This window comes from Leuciscus leuciscus (genome assembly GCF_965113295.1).
Source record: "Leuciscus leuciscus genome assembly, chromosome: 12".
Taxonomy (NCBI): domain Eukaryota; kingdom Metazoa; phylum Chordata; class Actinopteri; order Cypriniformes; family Leuciscidae; genus Leuciscus; species Leuciscus leuciscus.
Genome location: NC_138736.1, coordinates 36928441 through 36945272, shown reverse-complemented (window position 1 = coordinate 36945272; position 16832 = coordinate 36928441). Strand labels below are relative to the sequence as shown.

Below are 16832 nucleotides of genomic sequence, written 5' to 3'. Positions count from 1 at the left end.
CAGAATTACATTTTTTGGATGAACTAACCCTTTAAACTTCAAATATTTTTGTTCTTTTTTTGCAGTTATTTTAGATACATAAACAAAAGAGATATTGTCCATATACACTCTTATTTGTAGGCTACATAAGCACTTGGTTATTCCAAGAAAAACTTTTTATTCCAAGAAGAGCTGCAAGGCTTCCACCTGCTGACCGCAGCACAGTTTCATGAACAATATTTTTGGACAAAATCAGGCACAATCACACACACAAAAAAAAAAAAAAAAAACTGAAATTTGCGAACAATCAATTTTTCTGTGCATTTACATGCTACACCTCTTTAATAACATGCAGTGCCACTGATGGAGGAATATTAATATTCCCTTTCACAGATAAATTTGTTCAGTATACTACCAGAAGCATCATACCAAGAGTCTAAGTTGGTATTCAAATCTCCCAGAGCAACGCAATTCTCTCCAGACGGATCATATTGTCTCCGGTTATTAGGTTGTGACGACGCCCAGAACCTTTAAGAGACAAACAAGCAATAATACACTTGCAATAATATTTATAGAAAACAGCTGTATATTTGTATATTGATTAACATTCCTAGACATGATAACACATGCAGATTTCTTACTGTACTCTGGTGTCATTGAGAGTTTGGTTATTCACCCAAACCCAGTGTCCTTCAGTGTCCAGATCATTGAGACCAATCCAGTGCGTCTCGTTAATTTTAGAGACCAGAAAATCCTAATGGAGAAAATGTACATGAGTGATAGTGTAAAATAAGTGTTTTTGGTAAATGTGAAGGTAAATTATAGGTTAATAGAAACCCTTTTAAAGCTTTGTTTTATTTGTGTGATCAAAACATATTCATTTCTAATTGATCTGGCTTGCCTGTTCTGATGTGCTGGTTATGGTCACCAGATCGGCTCCTTTTGAAACAAAGACATCTCGACTGTTTCTCCAGTTCAGTTTATCAGAGCTGAATAAATACAGCTTTCCACGACAAGCTAACCGTCCATTCACAGAGATATTACAAGACTGAGCTGTGAAAGATGAATAAAGTGTGATTAAACCTTCCATTATTTAGATAAAGTTAATCAAACTGGTTCCATGTTCAGAAATATTCACACTTTGTGTCACACTAAGCTTGTAAACTGACACTCACCATCGTACAAGGACAGCCGTTCTCTCAGTGTGTCGTATCTGGCTGTAAGATCATTAAACTCTTTCTTCATGGCTGGTGAAAAGACAACAGGAGAACAAGCAGATAATGTTTCTCACATGGTGAGTTCAATAAACACTCAACACTGTTAATGAAACATGTCTGTGCTCTACCGTTTATGAAATACAGTTTCCTCACCTCTGCTGTTGATGATGTGCAGCTCATTCAGTGATTCGAAATCAGCAAGCTTATGATTATCTGATTAAAGACAAAAGCAGCAGAGGAAAATATGTTTTTGATGAAAGTCCACATCATGTCAAGATCTACAAAACAAGTTTGAATGGAGTTTGTAAATGAAGTCTTCAGGCTTAATTAATGTCAGTTTACACATTCAATATGGAGATTTGTTTGACAACACTTGCCTTATAAAACATCTTTGCTGAGAAGTATGATTTCACAAATAAAAAGCTACAAAAAATTGTGTGTTCTAATGATGCTATATGTGTTAAGTGAAGTATAGAATTGCATACAGTAACTCAGTCAATACAACCCTGAACAGAGCAAAGATCTAGTATCAGTTATACTTACAAATCACCCAGAGAGTGCAGAGACCTCCGAGAGCAAACACAAGAGAGAAACCCAGAACAATCAGAAGAACTTTAGTCCACTTAGGAGAAGTGACCTCTCTCTCTCTCTCTTCAGTGGAGTTACCTGGGGTTAAAATTTGATGAGATAAAGAAAATATTTTATATTTATTTCTGATTCCTTGAATCAGTCCAGCATTGCCGTCTGGAACTATTCCTGAAATTACAGATGACTCCTGAGAAGGGTTTAAAGTTTCAGTTAAAATCTTTTTTCATCATAGTTGACTCTGAATGGTCTGAATGTTTGCCAGTGTGATTTTATTGTGACCATTGTTACTGAAAAGATAAGAGAAAATGGAATAGAACATGTGGATATAAACGTAAGACAAAATGTGAATATTACCTTTAATGCAGTGCATGTGTATATAGCTTATGAATGTAAAAGGTTTGCAAAGTTTTAAAGACCAACGCTCATGACAAAAAAAGTTATTGTCTCCTAAAGATTTATTTGATTATGAACTGCCGAAAGGAGTCGTCAGCAATTCAGTCTCAAATCCTGTTACGGAGAATCCAAAACAAAACGAGAAACCTTTAAAATATCATAACATGAGCACTTGAAACACTTCTAGTCGGCTCACAGGAAGTTAAATGGTAAACTTCACACCAGTTCACACATCACAGTTGCTTTAGGCCAGGGGTGCAAAAGTTCCTGGAGGGCCGCAGTCCTGCAAACTTTAGTTTCAACTCAGGCTACGTTTACACGTGGATGGCTATTTTCATAAATGGACATTTCACCCCTCTTCGTTTTCAAAAATAACATCGTGCACACGAACCCGTGTATATGCTGTCAAGAGCATGCCAAACTCGTAGGTGGCAGTGTAACGAGAAGCTCAAGACCACGTTAGCCAATCAGAATCCCGAAAATAGTCACATTCTGTGACGTCGCTGCCTAAAACTCAGTTTTTCTCAGTTTACGTGCAAACGAAGTATTCCAAAATCTCCACTCTGGCCGGAGTTTTTAGAAAGAATCGTTTTCAGAGGCGAATTCTCCGTTTGCATGTAAACGAAGGGCACAAACGAAGGGAAATGTCTCCGTTTTTCAAAATAGCCATGTGGGGCCACATTCCTGTAGTTTTCAAATAAGCCTGAAGGACTTGATTAGCTTGATCAGGTGTGTTTTAATTAAGGTTGAAGCTGTGGATTGTGGCCCTCCAGGAACTGAGTTTAACACCCCTGCTTTATGCAATATATCTAAAAACATGTTTATTTATACTTTTGGCAGATGCTTTTATCCAAAGCAACTTGCATTGCATTCATGTTTACTTTTTCAACCCATGACCTTCCCTGCTACAAATTCCAGCATGGTCACCAGCATAAGGTATGTTTTACACACTGGGTCCAGCTTGGGATGCTGGTGTGCTGGTATGTTACATATCACGTTTCTTATTTTGTGTTCATAGTTAAATAACGATCACGACAATTTTCCTAACTAACTGAATAAATTATTTAATAAAGAAAACACATGTTGCTGGTTACATGTTTACTGGCACAGTAAAAATGTTCAGTGTTAAACAGACACTGCTCAGTTTTCATATGGTCCCAATCTAGAGAGTAAAAGTAACTCTGAAGCAATGTTGCAGTTTCAGAAGATTCACAAAAGTGATGATTGAGCATTAGTTATGACACCTGCAGTTAACAAACAGAATCACTGAAGATAAGAGGAACAACAAGAATAGAAAAAAGGGAAGAGATGAGTAGAAACACAACTACAACTGTCTTACAACCACACGGCCTTAGATGAAAGCAACTGCATATAAAATCTATATCTCATCAGAGGATGATTAAACAACTCCAAAAACAGCATTACCATATTCACTTATTACAAACCAGTTTGGCTTTATTTCTTTCATATGGTTGTACAAAGGTTGTTGAAGCCCATTGGTTGAGGAGTTAATTCTCTCTCAGCGATTGTTGAAATTTCATGCTATTACTATTGTCAACAATATTCCACGCAATTACTATTGTCAACAATATTCCATGCTCCTGAATGCAATGACATACTGTACCTTTTATTATGTACAGTTTTTGGAATCAGTGACTGACAGCTGGTTTTTGACACACGTGAGTTCCCAATTGAGTATGAAAGTCTTTAAAAACAGCAACTTTCAGTTTTGAACTTTCATTATCAAATTGTTACTAACTGTCCCATTGAAAGAGCTCTTCACATAATCGCTGTTATTGAACAAACTGCTTATGATTATGCTTTTATTAGGCGAGACAATTCCTTTGATGCTTTAAAATGTTTTACCAGTTTACCAGTGACATTTAATAATGTAATCATAACTAAAACAACTACAATTCTCAGTACTTTTAGCAGAGGGAGCAAATGAAAATACAAAGTTATCGTCATATAATTCAATAAATCATATGTTTTAATCTTCTATTGTTGTTCCTTACATCATTAAAGCTACAATATGTAATGTTTTTCACCGCTAGGGGACGCTAACCTCTTACAATAACAAAGGCGTAGATTGATGACGCAGTGAATAAGCGGAATCATGGAACTTGTCGTCATGCCGATGGATCTAATAATGTTTATGGGAAATAATGTTCACATAGGCGACATGTAATCTTTCTCGTTATGTCTTTTCCACAACTGCTAGCCAAAGAATCATACAATATACTGTCAAACTCGTCACATGAAAAATTATATGAAAGAGACCCGAAAATTCATTAGACCCGAAAATCACTGAAGTGCCTGAACCATCCACCAGAAAAGAGGAAAACCTAACGGAAAATGAAGCTGATGCACCTTTTCACTTTTCTAACTCGTTAAGTACCTCACATGTCCCTTGATCATGATCCCTCACATTATTATTGATTGCATTTTATGTTGCAGCGAGTAAAGGTGCGTCACATTTGTGAATTTCGTGAAATTACACAGGCAAAAAGGTCTATTGATCATTGTCAGCACTCAGTAGCGATGTAATGTGTGAAGCACAGCTCTCATAGGAGTCACTTTCGCACAGCTTTCTGTTGGTCAAATCTAGCAAATTCCAGTGTCCAACTTGGTCCCTTAGTGACATTTTTGACCACACACAAAATTGTTGATCGTGTGAATTCTTATGGAAATGACTGGAATTCACCAGTGAACATTCACAGAACAATTTTACTGCACCTTAACTCTGTTATAATGGAATAGTTTTCTGCTTCTTGTGACATAAGGAATACTGTTTCCGGGTCGAAGCCTCTATTTCTACTTCCTCTATCTTGTTTCATGAGAATACTCAACAACCATTTAATAGCACTGTTGATTCAAATCACACATTTAAGCTTTTCAAAAGCCATAGTGTACATTACAGTCTCCAGTCTCACGGCATCCCAGACTTCAATATTTTATGATTCAAAATTTATCTATATCAACTATACCAAGATTTCGGTATAGAGATAAAAGTTAGGATCATAATTTTCAGGAATATTATAGCACAATGAGTGTATATTAGCACTGTTTGGATTTGGAAACAGTGATGTCAGACTTAACAAATTTTAACAAAACTTAAGTTAAGTGAAGATGCACATGTAAGGAATAATTGACGACAGGCCGTTGAATTATTAGAAAAATAATGCACACCCGAGGTGGTAATGCGGTCACGACGCGAAGCGGAGTGGCCGTTACACCTCGGGTGTGCATTATTTTTCTAATAATTCAACGGCCTGAAGTCAATTATTCCGCTTATACTACAGTTACCACACCTCGAAACATTGTTCAGATTATGTATTTCAATACGTTTGTAAAGTTTTTGTCATTAAAACGCTCTTGTATGTAGGACTAATTTACATTTACATTTACATTTAGTCATTTAGCAGACGCCTTTATCCAAAGCGACTTACAAATTAGGACAAAAATTCAGCGAGTCATCATAAAGAGGCAAAAACAACAACAACGCAAGAAGTGCTCAAAATACGAAGTTCAGGTATTATTCAGAGTATTTTTTTTTTATAAGGTTAAGTGCTCACGGAAGAGATGGGTTTCTTACGCATCTAATCCCATGCCTCCGTTGCTAATTCCAAAACGTCATTTCAGAGTTAGTAACGGAGGTTTGAGCCACTGATAGCAGACTAATGCTGGTATGGGGACACACGACTCGCTGACACATTCTCTGACTGTTTTAATCGACTGCAGCAGATTTTAAACACCGACTTTGAACACAGACTGAACGCGCTGAACACGCGTTTGGGCACGATCAGTCATAAGTATCAAATTACATTCACAACCGGCCTTAAAGTGTGTTCCCGGCTTTATGCAGTTATTAATGCAGTTATTAGAGAGAGATGTTGCAATAATGAGACAGAAAAGCATGTGCGTCAATATTATAATTAATTAATTAATTCAATTCGTTTTAATTAATTCGTTAATTCTTTTTTTTTTTTCTATTATTGACAGATGACAGTAGACTAGCCAAATAAATGAAACCCAAAGCCCTTTTAACAAGTAGGCCTATCAATAATTATTTATTTGTTAAATTATCTGCAATAAAAATCCGTGCTGCAGGACTATCCATTTATTTAGCCTATATTCAGTTTAATTTTCTATTGATTATAGATAGGACTTTATAGTTTATTTATTCAAATTAAACTGCATGTTTCTATTGATTGTGAAGCTAGACATTGAACATTGCAGATCAAGCGCATGGGGCGAAATGCTTTTTCTTGTTATGAATTGTATCCTATTTTCCGTTATTACAGTTGACTACGCGAAGTGATATGGAACTGTAATGCGGTCAAGACCTGCCTGGAACTACTTTAGCCGTGCGTTTCCCTGAAAATAATGCACACCTTAGAACGTTCGTCAACCAATCAGATTCAAGCATTCAACGGCCCTGTAGTATAAACATGGTTGATTATTCATGTTGCTTATGTATTATACTAATTTGTTGTGTGTACTCATTGATATTAATCTATTACTAGCTTTTTTTCCCCAAGTGCATGGAAGTGTAGGCTATGTATTAAAATGGATCTAAAATATGTAATAAACAATTTTTATTTTGTATTTGGTTCAGTTTGTTAATTATAATAGAAGTCAATAGTAACCATAGTAACAACATTTTTGGTTCCTGGAGGCACCCAAAACTGTTCCACACAGTGCCTTATATAAGAGTTCCTCTGGAAACCTGTGTGGTTCCTCAGACAACCACCCCTTTTTAAAGGGTGCCTAGAGGATCTACAGACGGTTCCGCTGGTGTGGCAAAGTGAAGAAACCCAAAAGGTTCCTCCAGGCATTGAAATAGAAACAAATGCATACTGAAAACATTCCACCCTTACCATTGTGTCGAGAGCAGTTTTCACCCGAAGCAACTGGTGAAAGTATGAAATCAGAATTTTCATAGATTGAATCCATTTCATGAGCCTGACAGAAGACGTGTCCGCTGAGACTTCAGTGCTGCTCGAGTTTGTTCAGAATAAGGAAGTCACATACAGTGTCATCCTTATTAATACAGACTGGAAGTAATGAAGTTATGAGTCTGACTAACAAATTGGGCAACTAATGTTTGACTACCTCTAAAAAATAAGGTATAATTATATGTTTGTGTTCTCCAAAAGTGAAGAATGAGGCTGATTACTATTGATTTACAACCCCAAACATTAAGCATAAAATCTCATATTGTTGGCATTTAGATTTTGCTGCAGCAGATTTTGAAACCTTTTAAAATAAATGTCAACATAATTTCAAGCCACATTGTGTCACATTTGGATTGGACAATATTGCACTTCAGTATATGTAGCCTATAGTGTATAAGTTCATACATGACCCATGTTGCATAGGATCATTCTGTGATACATTTGTATCCATTTTTAAAGCTTGATGCTGGTCATTATTCACTAATAAAGATGAAAAACCGCACTCTCTAGTTATATCTCATATATTTATTTATACCATGTCCACACAGACTCGTTTCAGGATAAGCCATCATCAGTGTAATGGTATATAAAGACTACGGACAGATATATTACTGCTGCGTTGTTCTTTATGTTTCTACAAGACTTTTCCCTGTTTTCATCCCTTCAGACGTCTCACACAATCAAACCAATATCAGACTAGATGCAGTAATAAAATATCATAACATTTATTCATTTATTACACTCTTTTATCATTAAAGTAACTTACAAATTATGAACTTCACAAGCAATGTATCATACTAGAGCCTTCAATAAAGCAGATAGAAGACATTTAATTAGGGAAGTATTGTGGAGAAAAAAACAGAGAAATACAAAGTGACAGAACATGCAAAAATTGGTCTAAAAATGCTAAATTATCAGATTATTAGTGATTTAATTCCATTCTGTTTTTCACACAAACCTATAATATGGCCTCAAAAGAGTAGCGCACATTACATTTACAGTATTCCTTTAGCTATAGCACACAAATCTTATAGTTACACTAAAAAAAATGCTGGGTTGTTTTAACAGAAATGTGGTTCATGAAAAACACAACGTTGTGTTAAAAAATGCAATAAAAAAATTGAACCGTACCATAGCATGTTGTACATTTTAGGACTAACTAGCCTACTATAGCTACTAGCTAGCTTGTATGTTGGCAAACTATCGTGAAGTGAGAGAAATCTTTCGAGACTTGTTGTTTTGTGTACAGAGGTTACCGGGGTTATTGGTTATTTCGAGACCTGTTGTTGTTTGGTGTACAGAGGTTACCGGGGAAACTGGTTTATTTCTGCTGACCAGTGTAGGCTATTTCATTAAAACTAAGAATAAAATATCAAGTACAGCTTGAAAATCATCACCTGAGCCTCAACCATCTATGGAATTCTTGGTCTTTTGAATTGTTTTTCTTCCCTAGTATATTTGTAAGTTTGGAAAACAGGGATAATACTTCTTGTGTCATAGAGAGTTGCAAACGTATATCTTGAACCTTCATTTTTGGAGTCTTTTTCTTTGGAACTATATTTTTGACAGATAAAACTGAAGTGGTTGTAGAAATGTAAATGCTTTTTTAAAGCAAACTTTAGTTCCACAAAAAGTATTGCAGTTCAGTCAGCCTCTGTTCTCAAATAGTTTAGCAGCCAAGATGATGGTCTTTAACACTGATGTTCACACATCTAAACTTGTGAATCCACAGACTGTGGATGTGTGAGTTCCTTCACACCACTACAAGCACTGCAACATATATCTTGTGGCATTTGGAGTCACTTCTTAGAATTGTCCTAAGCCCTAGTGTTCTTTTGTGACCTGATCTGTGTCTTTTGCAAATAATTGCCAATATTTCTATTTCTAGATTATCCCAAAAACACTGAGACGGTTGATGTGACATGTTCAACACATAAATAAAGCTGTAGACACAAGTATTATTTAATTTTGCATGATTTGAAAGCATTTATTTGAATGGCTTTGAAGTTGTCAAAGAAACAACAGGGTCAGAGTTAATAACAGAAATATGTTATACTCTTTTCATTTCATACCAACTCTACATTTAGACAAACTAGCCACATATCCTGGCCCAAAATGCTGCTGGTAAATTTTAATGGTGGACCATTATGATTATTCCTTATCTGGCTCATCACAAGCCTCTGCTTCTGGAGGTGGACTTACATCTGCTTTTAAAAGATCCAAACAGTCACCGTTAAACAGTGAGATTTCTTTATTATATTTGCTCTTCAGAAAGTCCTGTAAATCCTTCAGGGTCTTTACACTGATAGATTTCTTTTCCTTTATGTCCTCATCTATGTTTTCAGCCCAGTGAGCTTGAGACACATATTTTTTGCTCGTACTGTTATAGCAGCAGAACACTGTCCACATGTGTGAGGGAATGTTGACTCTGTTATTCAATAAATGTTCACTCTAAACAAAAATGGTGCTAAATAGCACTAAAAGTGGTTCATTGGCTTGTAATCATAGGGGAACCACTTTAAGTGCCATATAGCACCTACCTTTGTCAAATGGTGCTATGTAGAACCATAAGAGGTGCCATATAGCACCTTAACCACCCCAAAGAACCGCTGAAGAACCAAACTGGGCTTAACAGGTTCTTTAAATGGTAGTGGTGCTATATAGCACCTTAACCACCGCAAAGAACCCCTGAAGAACCGCTGAAGAACCTTTTTTTTTTAGTGTGTTGTGGTGGTGTTTTAGTGTTCGGCACAGCTCCTGTCAACACATAGGCTAAGATCTTCCCAGGAATATTTTCATCACTGCAGTGAGAATTCATGATCCCTCTAACTGTTTGCTCCATGCGGCTCCAGCTCCCACCGTTAAAGGTTATGTACTGCGGCACAGCATTGGTCAGTGTGAATGTAGCTTCGACAGTGTCTTGATCAGCTGCATGACAGCAGGAAAACAAGTGTCCACGATTCACATTCATTTTGTTGATCTTATAGTCTCCGTCCACGGCCTGTTCTGAATCTTCAAGCTACAGAACAGATAATTGACAAAGAAAAAAAGAGACAATAATGGATTATATTAATGGACTAAAACATAACTGAAAAAAAGAAAAGAAAAAAAATAGTAAATTGCAACCTCACCTGTGGCTCTGTCCTCCATTTAGCACTTTTAGGTCGTTTCACTGCATTCCCAGTATATTTGTAAGCTGAGAATATCGGGATCTTATTTGTTGTGTCGTAGAGAGTTGCAAATCTGTAATTGTTGATATATTTTTGACAGATTATTCTGTACCGATTCTGATTCATTGAGACTGAATTCTCCAGAATGCCAGGAATCACTGGAGGCTGATCTTTAAAAAAAGACTCTTTGCATGTTGTGAATGAATCTACAACATCAGTCATGATGAACAGAAAGCCAAACACCAGCAGCATCGAGACGACAAACAGACGCATCTTCTGCTGTGAATGTAATTCAGGATGTGAAGAACACGAAGGTTATTCAGGATGTGCAACTTCCAGAAAGAAACCCTCTGTTTTATATATGATATATATATATATCTGTGGATCCCCTAAGTTGTGACTGTGTGTCCAGTTCAGAAGTTCAACTGTTAGGCAAGTAAAGGCCTATCAGGATATTTTAATCAACCACAGAAACTGATACATTTACATTAACATTCATTCATTCATTTACAGTCATTGCTGTCTGTGTGTAAGGCCAGGCCAATAAAAATTCACTCTTATCTCATGGAAATATAACTCTTAGTATATGACTGGAGTTCAGTCAAACAAAGAGGAGAACGTGCCTTTGCTGTTGAGGGTCCTAAAACTCTGGAACAGTTTACTAGTTCACATTAGGCAGTTTACTGCATCTACATTACAGATTTTTCTATTTTTCTATTGCTTTTAATGTCCCTATATGATTAAATTGTAAGTGTTTTCAGTTGGTTATTTTATATATATATATATATATGATATACACTCACCTAAAGGATTATCAGGAACACCTGTTCAATTTCTCATTAATGCAATTATCTAATCAACCAATCACATGGCAGTTGCTTCAATGCATTTAGGGGTGTGGTCCTGGTCAAGACAATCTCCTGAACTCCAAACTGAATGTCAGAATGGGAAAGAAAGGTGATTTAAGCAATTTTGAGCGTGGCATGGTTGTTGGTGCCAGACGGGCCGGTCTGAGTATTTCACAATCTGCTCAGTTACTGGGATTTTCACGCACAACCATTTCTAGGGTTTACAAAGAATGGTGTGAAAAGGGAAAAACATCCAGTATGTGGCAGTCCTGTTGCCTTGTTGATGCTAGAGGTCAGAGGAGAATGGGCCGACTGATTCAAGCTGATAGAAGAGCAACTTTGACTGAAATAACCACTCGTTACAACCGAGGTATGCAGCAAAGCATTTGTGAAGCCACAACACGCACAACCTTGAGGCGGATGGGCTACAACAGCAGAAGACCCCACCGGGTACCACTCATCTCCACTACAAATAGGAAAAAGAGGCTACAATTTGCACGAGCTCACCAAAATTGCCTGGTCTGATGAGTCTCGATTTCTGTTGAGACATTCAGATGGTAGAGTCAGAATTTGGCGTAAACAGAATGAGAACATGGATCCATCATGCCTTGTTACCACTGTGCAGGCTGGTGGTGGTGGTGTAATGGTGTGGGGGATGTTTTCTTGGCACACTTTAGGCCCCTTAGTGCCAATTGGGCATCGTTTAAATGCCACGGCCTACCTGAGCATTGTTTCTGACCATGTCCATCCCTTTATGACCACCATGTACCCATCCTCTGATGGCTACTTCCAGCAGGATAATGCACCATGTCACAAAGCTCGAATCATTTCAAATTGGTTTCTTGAACATGACAATGAGTTCACTGTATTAAAATGGCCCCCACAGTCACCAGATCTCAACCCAATAGAGCATCTTTGGGATGTGGTGGAACGGGAGCTTCGTTCCCTGGATGTGCATCCCACAAATCTCCATCAACTGCAAGATGCTATCCTGTCAATATGGGCCAACATTTCTAAAGAATGCTTTCAGCACCTTGTTGAATCAATGCTACGTAGAATTAAGGCAGTTCTGAAGGCGAAAGGGGGTCAAACACAGTATTAGTATGGTGTTCCTAATAATCCTTTAGTTGAGTGTATATGATATACATGATATACAGTGGTGGTCAGAATTAATGGCACCCCTGGTAAATATGATAAAAAAAATGGCTGTAAAAAATAAATCTGCATTGTTTATCCTATTGATCTTTCATTCAAAAAATTTGCAGAAATCAAACCTTTCATTGAAGTAAAATAATTGAAAGTGGGGGGTAAATCACATTATAAAATAAATGTTTTTCTCCAAAACACGCTGGCCATAATTATTGGCACCCTGTTATTAAATACTTTTTGCAATCTCCTTTTGCCAAGATAACAGTTTTCTGAGTTTTCTTCTATAATGCCTGATGAGTTTGGAGAACACCTGACAAGAGATCAGAGACTATTCCTCCATACAGAATCTCTCCAGATCCTTCAGATTCACAAGTTCATGTTGGTGCTTCTTCTCTTCAGTTCACCCCACTCATCTTCTATAGGGTTCAGTTTAGGGGACTGGGACGGTCATTGCAGAAGCTTCATTTTGTGCTCAGTTACCCATTTTTGTGTTGATTTTGATGTTTGTTTTGGACCGTTGTCCTGATGGAAGATCCAACCACGGCCCATTATAAGATTTCTAGCAGAGGCAGACAGGTTTTGATTTTTTATCTGTTGGTATTTGCTAGAATCCATAATACCATGTATTTGAACAAGAAGTCCAGGACCTCCAGCAAACAAATAGGCCCACAACATATAAGATCCAGCAGTATATTTAACCGTAGGCATGGGGTACTTTTTATCCCTGTTTGCACCAAACACATCTGCTGGGTTTGCTGCCAAAAAGCCCTTTTTTAGATTTCATCTGACCACAGAATCCGGTCCCTTTTGAAGATCCAGTCATGTCTGACAACTGAATATGCTGGAGTTTATTTTTGGATGAGCGAGGAGGATTTTTCTTGAAACCCTCCCAAACAACATGTAGTGATGTAGGGGTTGTTTGATAATTTTTTTTAGGCTTTCTGACCCCCAAGACTCAAATAATCTCTGCAATTCTCCATCTGTGATCCTTGGAGAGTCTTTGGCCACTCAAACTTTCCTCCTCACCGTGCATTAAGACAATATAGACACACGTCCTCTTCCTGGTAATTCCTGATGATCTGGTAATTCTGACCACCACTGTATATATACATTGTCTCTTGATTTATTTGGGAGTTTTTATTTTTCTATTTCCTTTGTCTTTTCTGATGTCTGATCTTTGATATAGTTCCCTTTGTTTTCACTTTTGCCTTTCTGATATTTTATTCTAATGTTGTAAAGCACACTGGTCAGCTGTCAATGTTTTAATAGTGCTATTTAAATAAACTAATCTTAAACTTTAACTTGTGTTCTGTAAGCTTTATGGACATAATACTTCATCAGAAAGAGCTTTATTGCCAGGTGTGTTTACACATATGAGGAATTCGTTTTGGTGACAGAAGCTTACAGCACAAACAGAATGACAGTGACAAGACACAGATAACAAAAAATAAAATAAAAAATAGAATAAGTAAATAGGAAATAACAATATACAAAAAATATTTAAAAATAATACTCAATATACAAAAATAGACAAAGGACGTTATCTACAGGTATGTATGTACAAATGCAAGAAATTGTAAATAAGAAGTATGGTGTGTTAAATAAATAAATGTATAAAGTGTTGTGTATTGCACATGTTTATTGCCAAGTAGGCTATTAACTGTACTGTATATGATATCTTATTGTAAAATGAACTTTGTAATGAATATATCACTTAAATATACGTACAGCTCTTCGGGTGTTCTGGAAGACTAAATGCAAAGTTACCCCAGCATCTAAAGCATCATAAGCTTAATTGCCCTAATTAATTCATTAGCTTTTTTAATTGAATCAAACACTCAACACAATGCATTAAATTTAAGAGACTCGATATCAAGTCTGATATTATAAGTGTTTTTGAAACAAAAAAGCTTGTTGAATTGCACTACTTGAACAAATATTAACCCTGGTTAATGTGACATGTTCAACAGTCAAATAAGGCTACCAAGACTAGCATCATTTTGCATGATTTAAAAGCATTTGTTTTGTTTAAAGCTGCAGTCCATAACTTTTTGGGGTTAAAAATTAAGTACATAACCAGCCAGTGTTCAACACTATCTGCTTGCCGTAGCTCGATTCAAAATGGTAAGCCTGTAATAATGTTTTTAATTCCAGTGGTACTGGTGGATTTCCACGGGAAATTCAAGCATGTCTTTGCGTCATTACGTCACATCTGTACACATGAAGAGTCTTGGCTAGTAAGCTATGAGTGTGAGGATGTTGGAGGTTGAGATTTATAGCCTTTTCTCACAGCACCCGATCTAATTAAACTTATCAATTTGATGGCGGATCCAGAAAAGGTTCAAACGACAATCACCTGTAAAGACCACCCATTGGCCCAACGAAGGAATCCAAAACTTCGTATGGGTGAAGGTATAATGCGTGTATGTCTTTTCAGCGCTCCAGTGAAGTTCACTTTATTTATTAGAATTTAGTTTCAATTTTACTTTAGCTTCAAATGATAATCAAATTTAGATCGTGTTTCTTATTAGAAAATAATCATAAATATTGATTATGAATTAATTTAGATCTTTGATTATTCTGGGTATCCCATATTTTCAATTATTCTTTCATTATGGACCCGGTATCACTTTGAGATGTCACGTCGCGAATGTGCGCTCACAATCAAAAAACGTAGCCATTTCTGAGATAGTCAGAGGATGGAGTGCGAACAATTTCACCCTTAAGCGGTCGCTCTCGGCTTACTCATAACAAAAGGTGTACTTTTTTTGCAGAATAATTCAAATATAACACTTTATTTTGTCAGGTAAAAATATATCATGCCAATTACACGAGTAAATGATGAAAAGCCAATTCAGAAATAATAAATACATGACATCAATTACTCAAATATGACTCTAAGAGTAAGCAATGTATTCCTGACAGAGAATGTGAGTGTGTTCCAAGTGTTAGACTTGGGAAAACACTTTGTGTGTGGAGTGTGGGGTTGGATGTTATAGGTTCCTCAAAGACTGCTCTGCAACTTACCCTTAAATACCCAGACCAGAACAAAAGGGTTATACCAATATTTTTTAGGGTTGTTTTGGGTCAATTCATGTTCCCCAGGGGGTAACACCTGGTTTCGGGGGAGAGGGGAGATATCTTGAAGAGACATCACCCAGAGAGGAGAACAGGATTCTCCTCGGTTCTCAATCTTTCTCATTATTCCAATGACTGCAATGAAATTAAGACCATTTTATCAATCGCACTGAGACATTTAAAATGATACCAAACATGAAAAGGAAAAACAATAGATTCACAAGATACATCATATGTGATATATAGACAATCTCAGTGAACTTTTAGTGACTTGAGGAGGGAGAGGGGGGGGGACGCATATATAAACAAGTAGATAAGTTTGGACAAGACAATGTCCTGTGCTCTTTCTTCGAGATCTTCTCTCCACGGTGCTTTTTATTGCTTTATAGTAGGGTGAGTTTTATCTCAGCTTTTGTCTTAGCAGGAAAATCAATTCTTACAGACTGCCCCTTGGGACAGACTTAGATTGGCCTAATGGGACATTTTTGGACATTTTCCTGTTTCCACATTTTCAGTGTTATGTTCTGAGTGTTCATAGGGCTGACCCCTGTAGTTTGCAGCGTTAGTCGATGGGTGCAGGAATCAAGTAGTCACCAGAAATAACAGCATTAAGACAGGTTGAACATTAAAATGAAAGCATGGCAGAATGCGTGGATGCTGCAGCAGCAGGATAGGGTGTCATGACCCTCTTGGCCGGGTTTGCTTCCACCTGCACTTGGCTGCGGTGGTATTCAGTCTGTAGAAGGTTTGGTTTGCCGGGCAGGTCAGAACTCCATCATTGAAGGAATCATTTCACTGATGCCGCTCCATTGCGTGTGAGACACCTGAACAACTTCTGAATGACCATGCAATAATTGAACACTGATGTATTTGTGGTTATTGTAAGATGAGAAAAAAGTTATTGGATGAACACAAGAACACAAAATAACAAGACATGATGTACTCAAAAGTGTGAAACTCAAAAGTCAAAAGTGCGAGTGGTAAATAAGGTCTCTTTTTCAGAATCATATATTTAGTGAGTAGGTCTCATTTGATCACCAATTCTTCACTACCACAGTGATCTGGTATTGGAATTTAGACTTGGTCTGGATAAATTAAGGAAGGGTAACAGAAAGTCACCATAGCTAGTATATTTACCAGCGGTATGCATAATTAGAGTATATCACATAATTAAACATGGAAATACACAATTTCATAATGATAAAATTGTCTACATTAGTTGTTATAAGTGCAAATCATTAATGAAATCTAAGGTTTTAATACGTTCAATTAGAGGATGAAATGTATAGAAACAGAGATTTAACTTTTGTAATCATCTTCTGTGCATTTGATGTACAGGCTAAGTCACACTCAATAATGCAGGTCTGACTGGGAATTGTATAGTTGACCAATAGAAATGCCTGCATTTTAGATCTAACTGTTTAGATAATTTTTTATTGTCATTGTCATTAA

At 36.9% G+C, this 16832-nt stretch overlaps 1 protein-coding gene across 1 annotated transcript in view; it reads right to left on the bottom strand.

The window, feature by feature from the left end:
- Nucleotides 1–483: 483 nt before the first annotated feature.
- LOC309510703 (uncharacterized protein) overlaps nucleotides 484–16832 on the bottom strand; it is a gene marked incomplete at its 3' end in the record, with an annotated part of 52369 nt that continues 36020 nt past the window's right edge. Inside the window, exons 5-8 of the mRNA XM_082185575.1 lie at nucleotides 1155–1226; nucleotides 881–1032; nucleotides 626–733; nucleotides 484–507 (exon numbers count right to left, since the gene is read on the bottom strand). Of these exons, the coding sequence (XP_082041701.1) occupies nucleotides 484–507; nucleotides 626–733; nucleotides 881–1032; nucleotides 1155–1226 (356 nt within the window). The remainder of the gene's footprint in view (nucleotides 508–625; nucleotides 734–880; nucleotides 1033–1154; nucleotides 1227–16832) is intronic.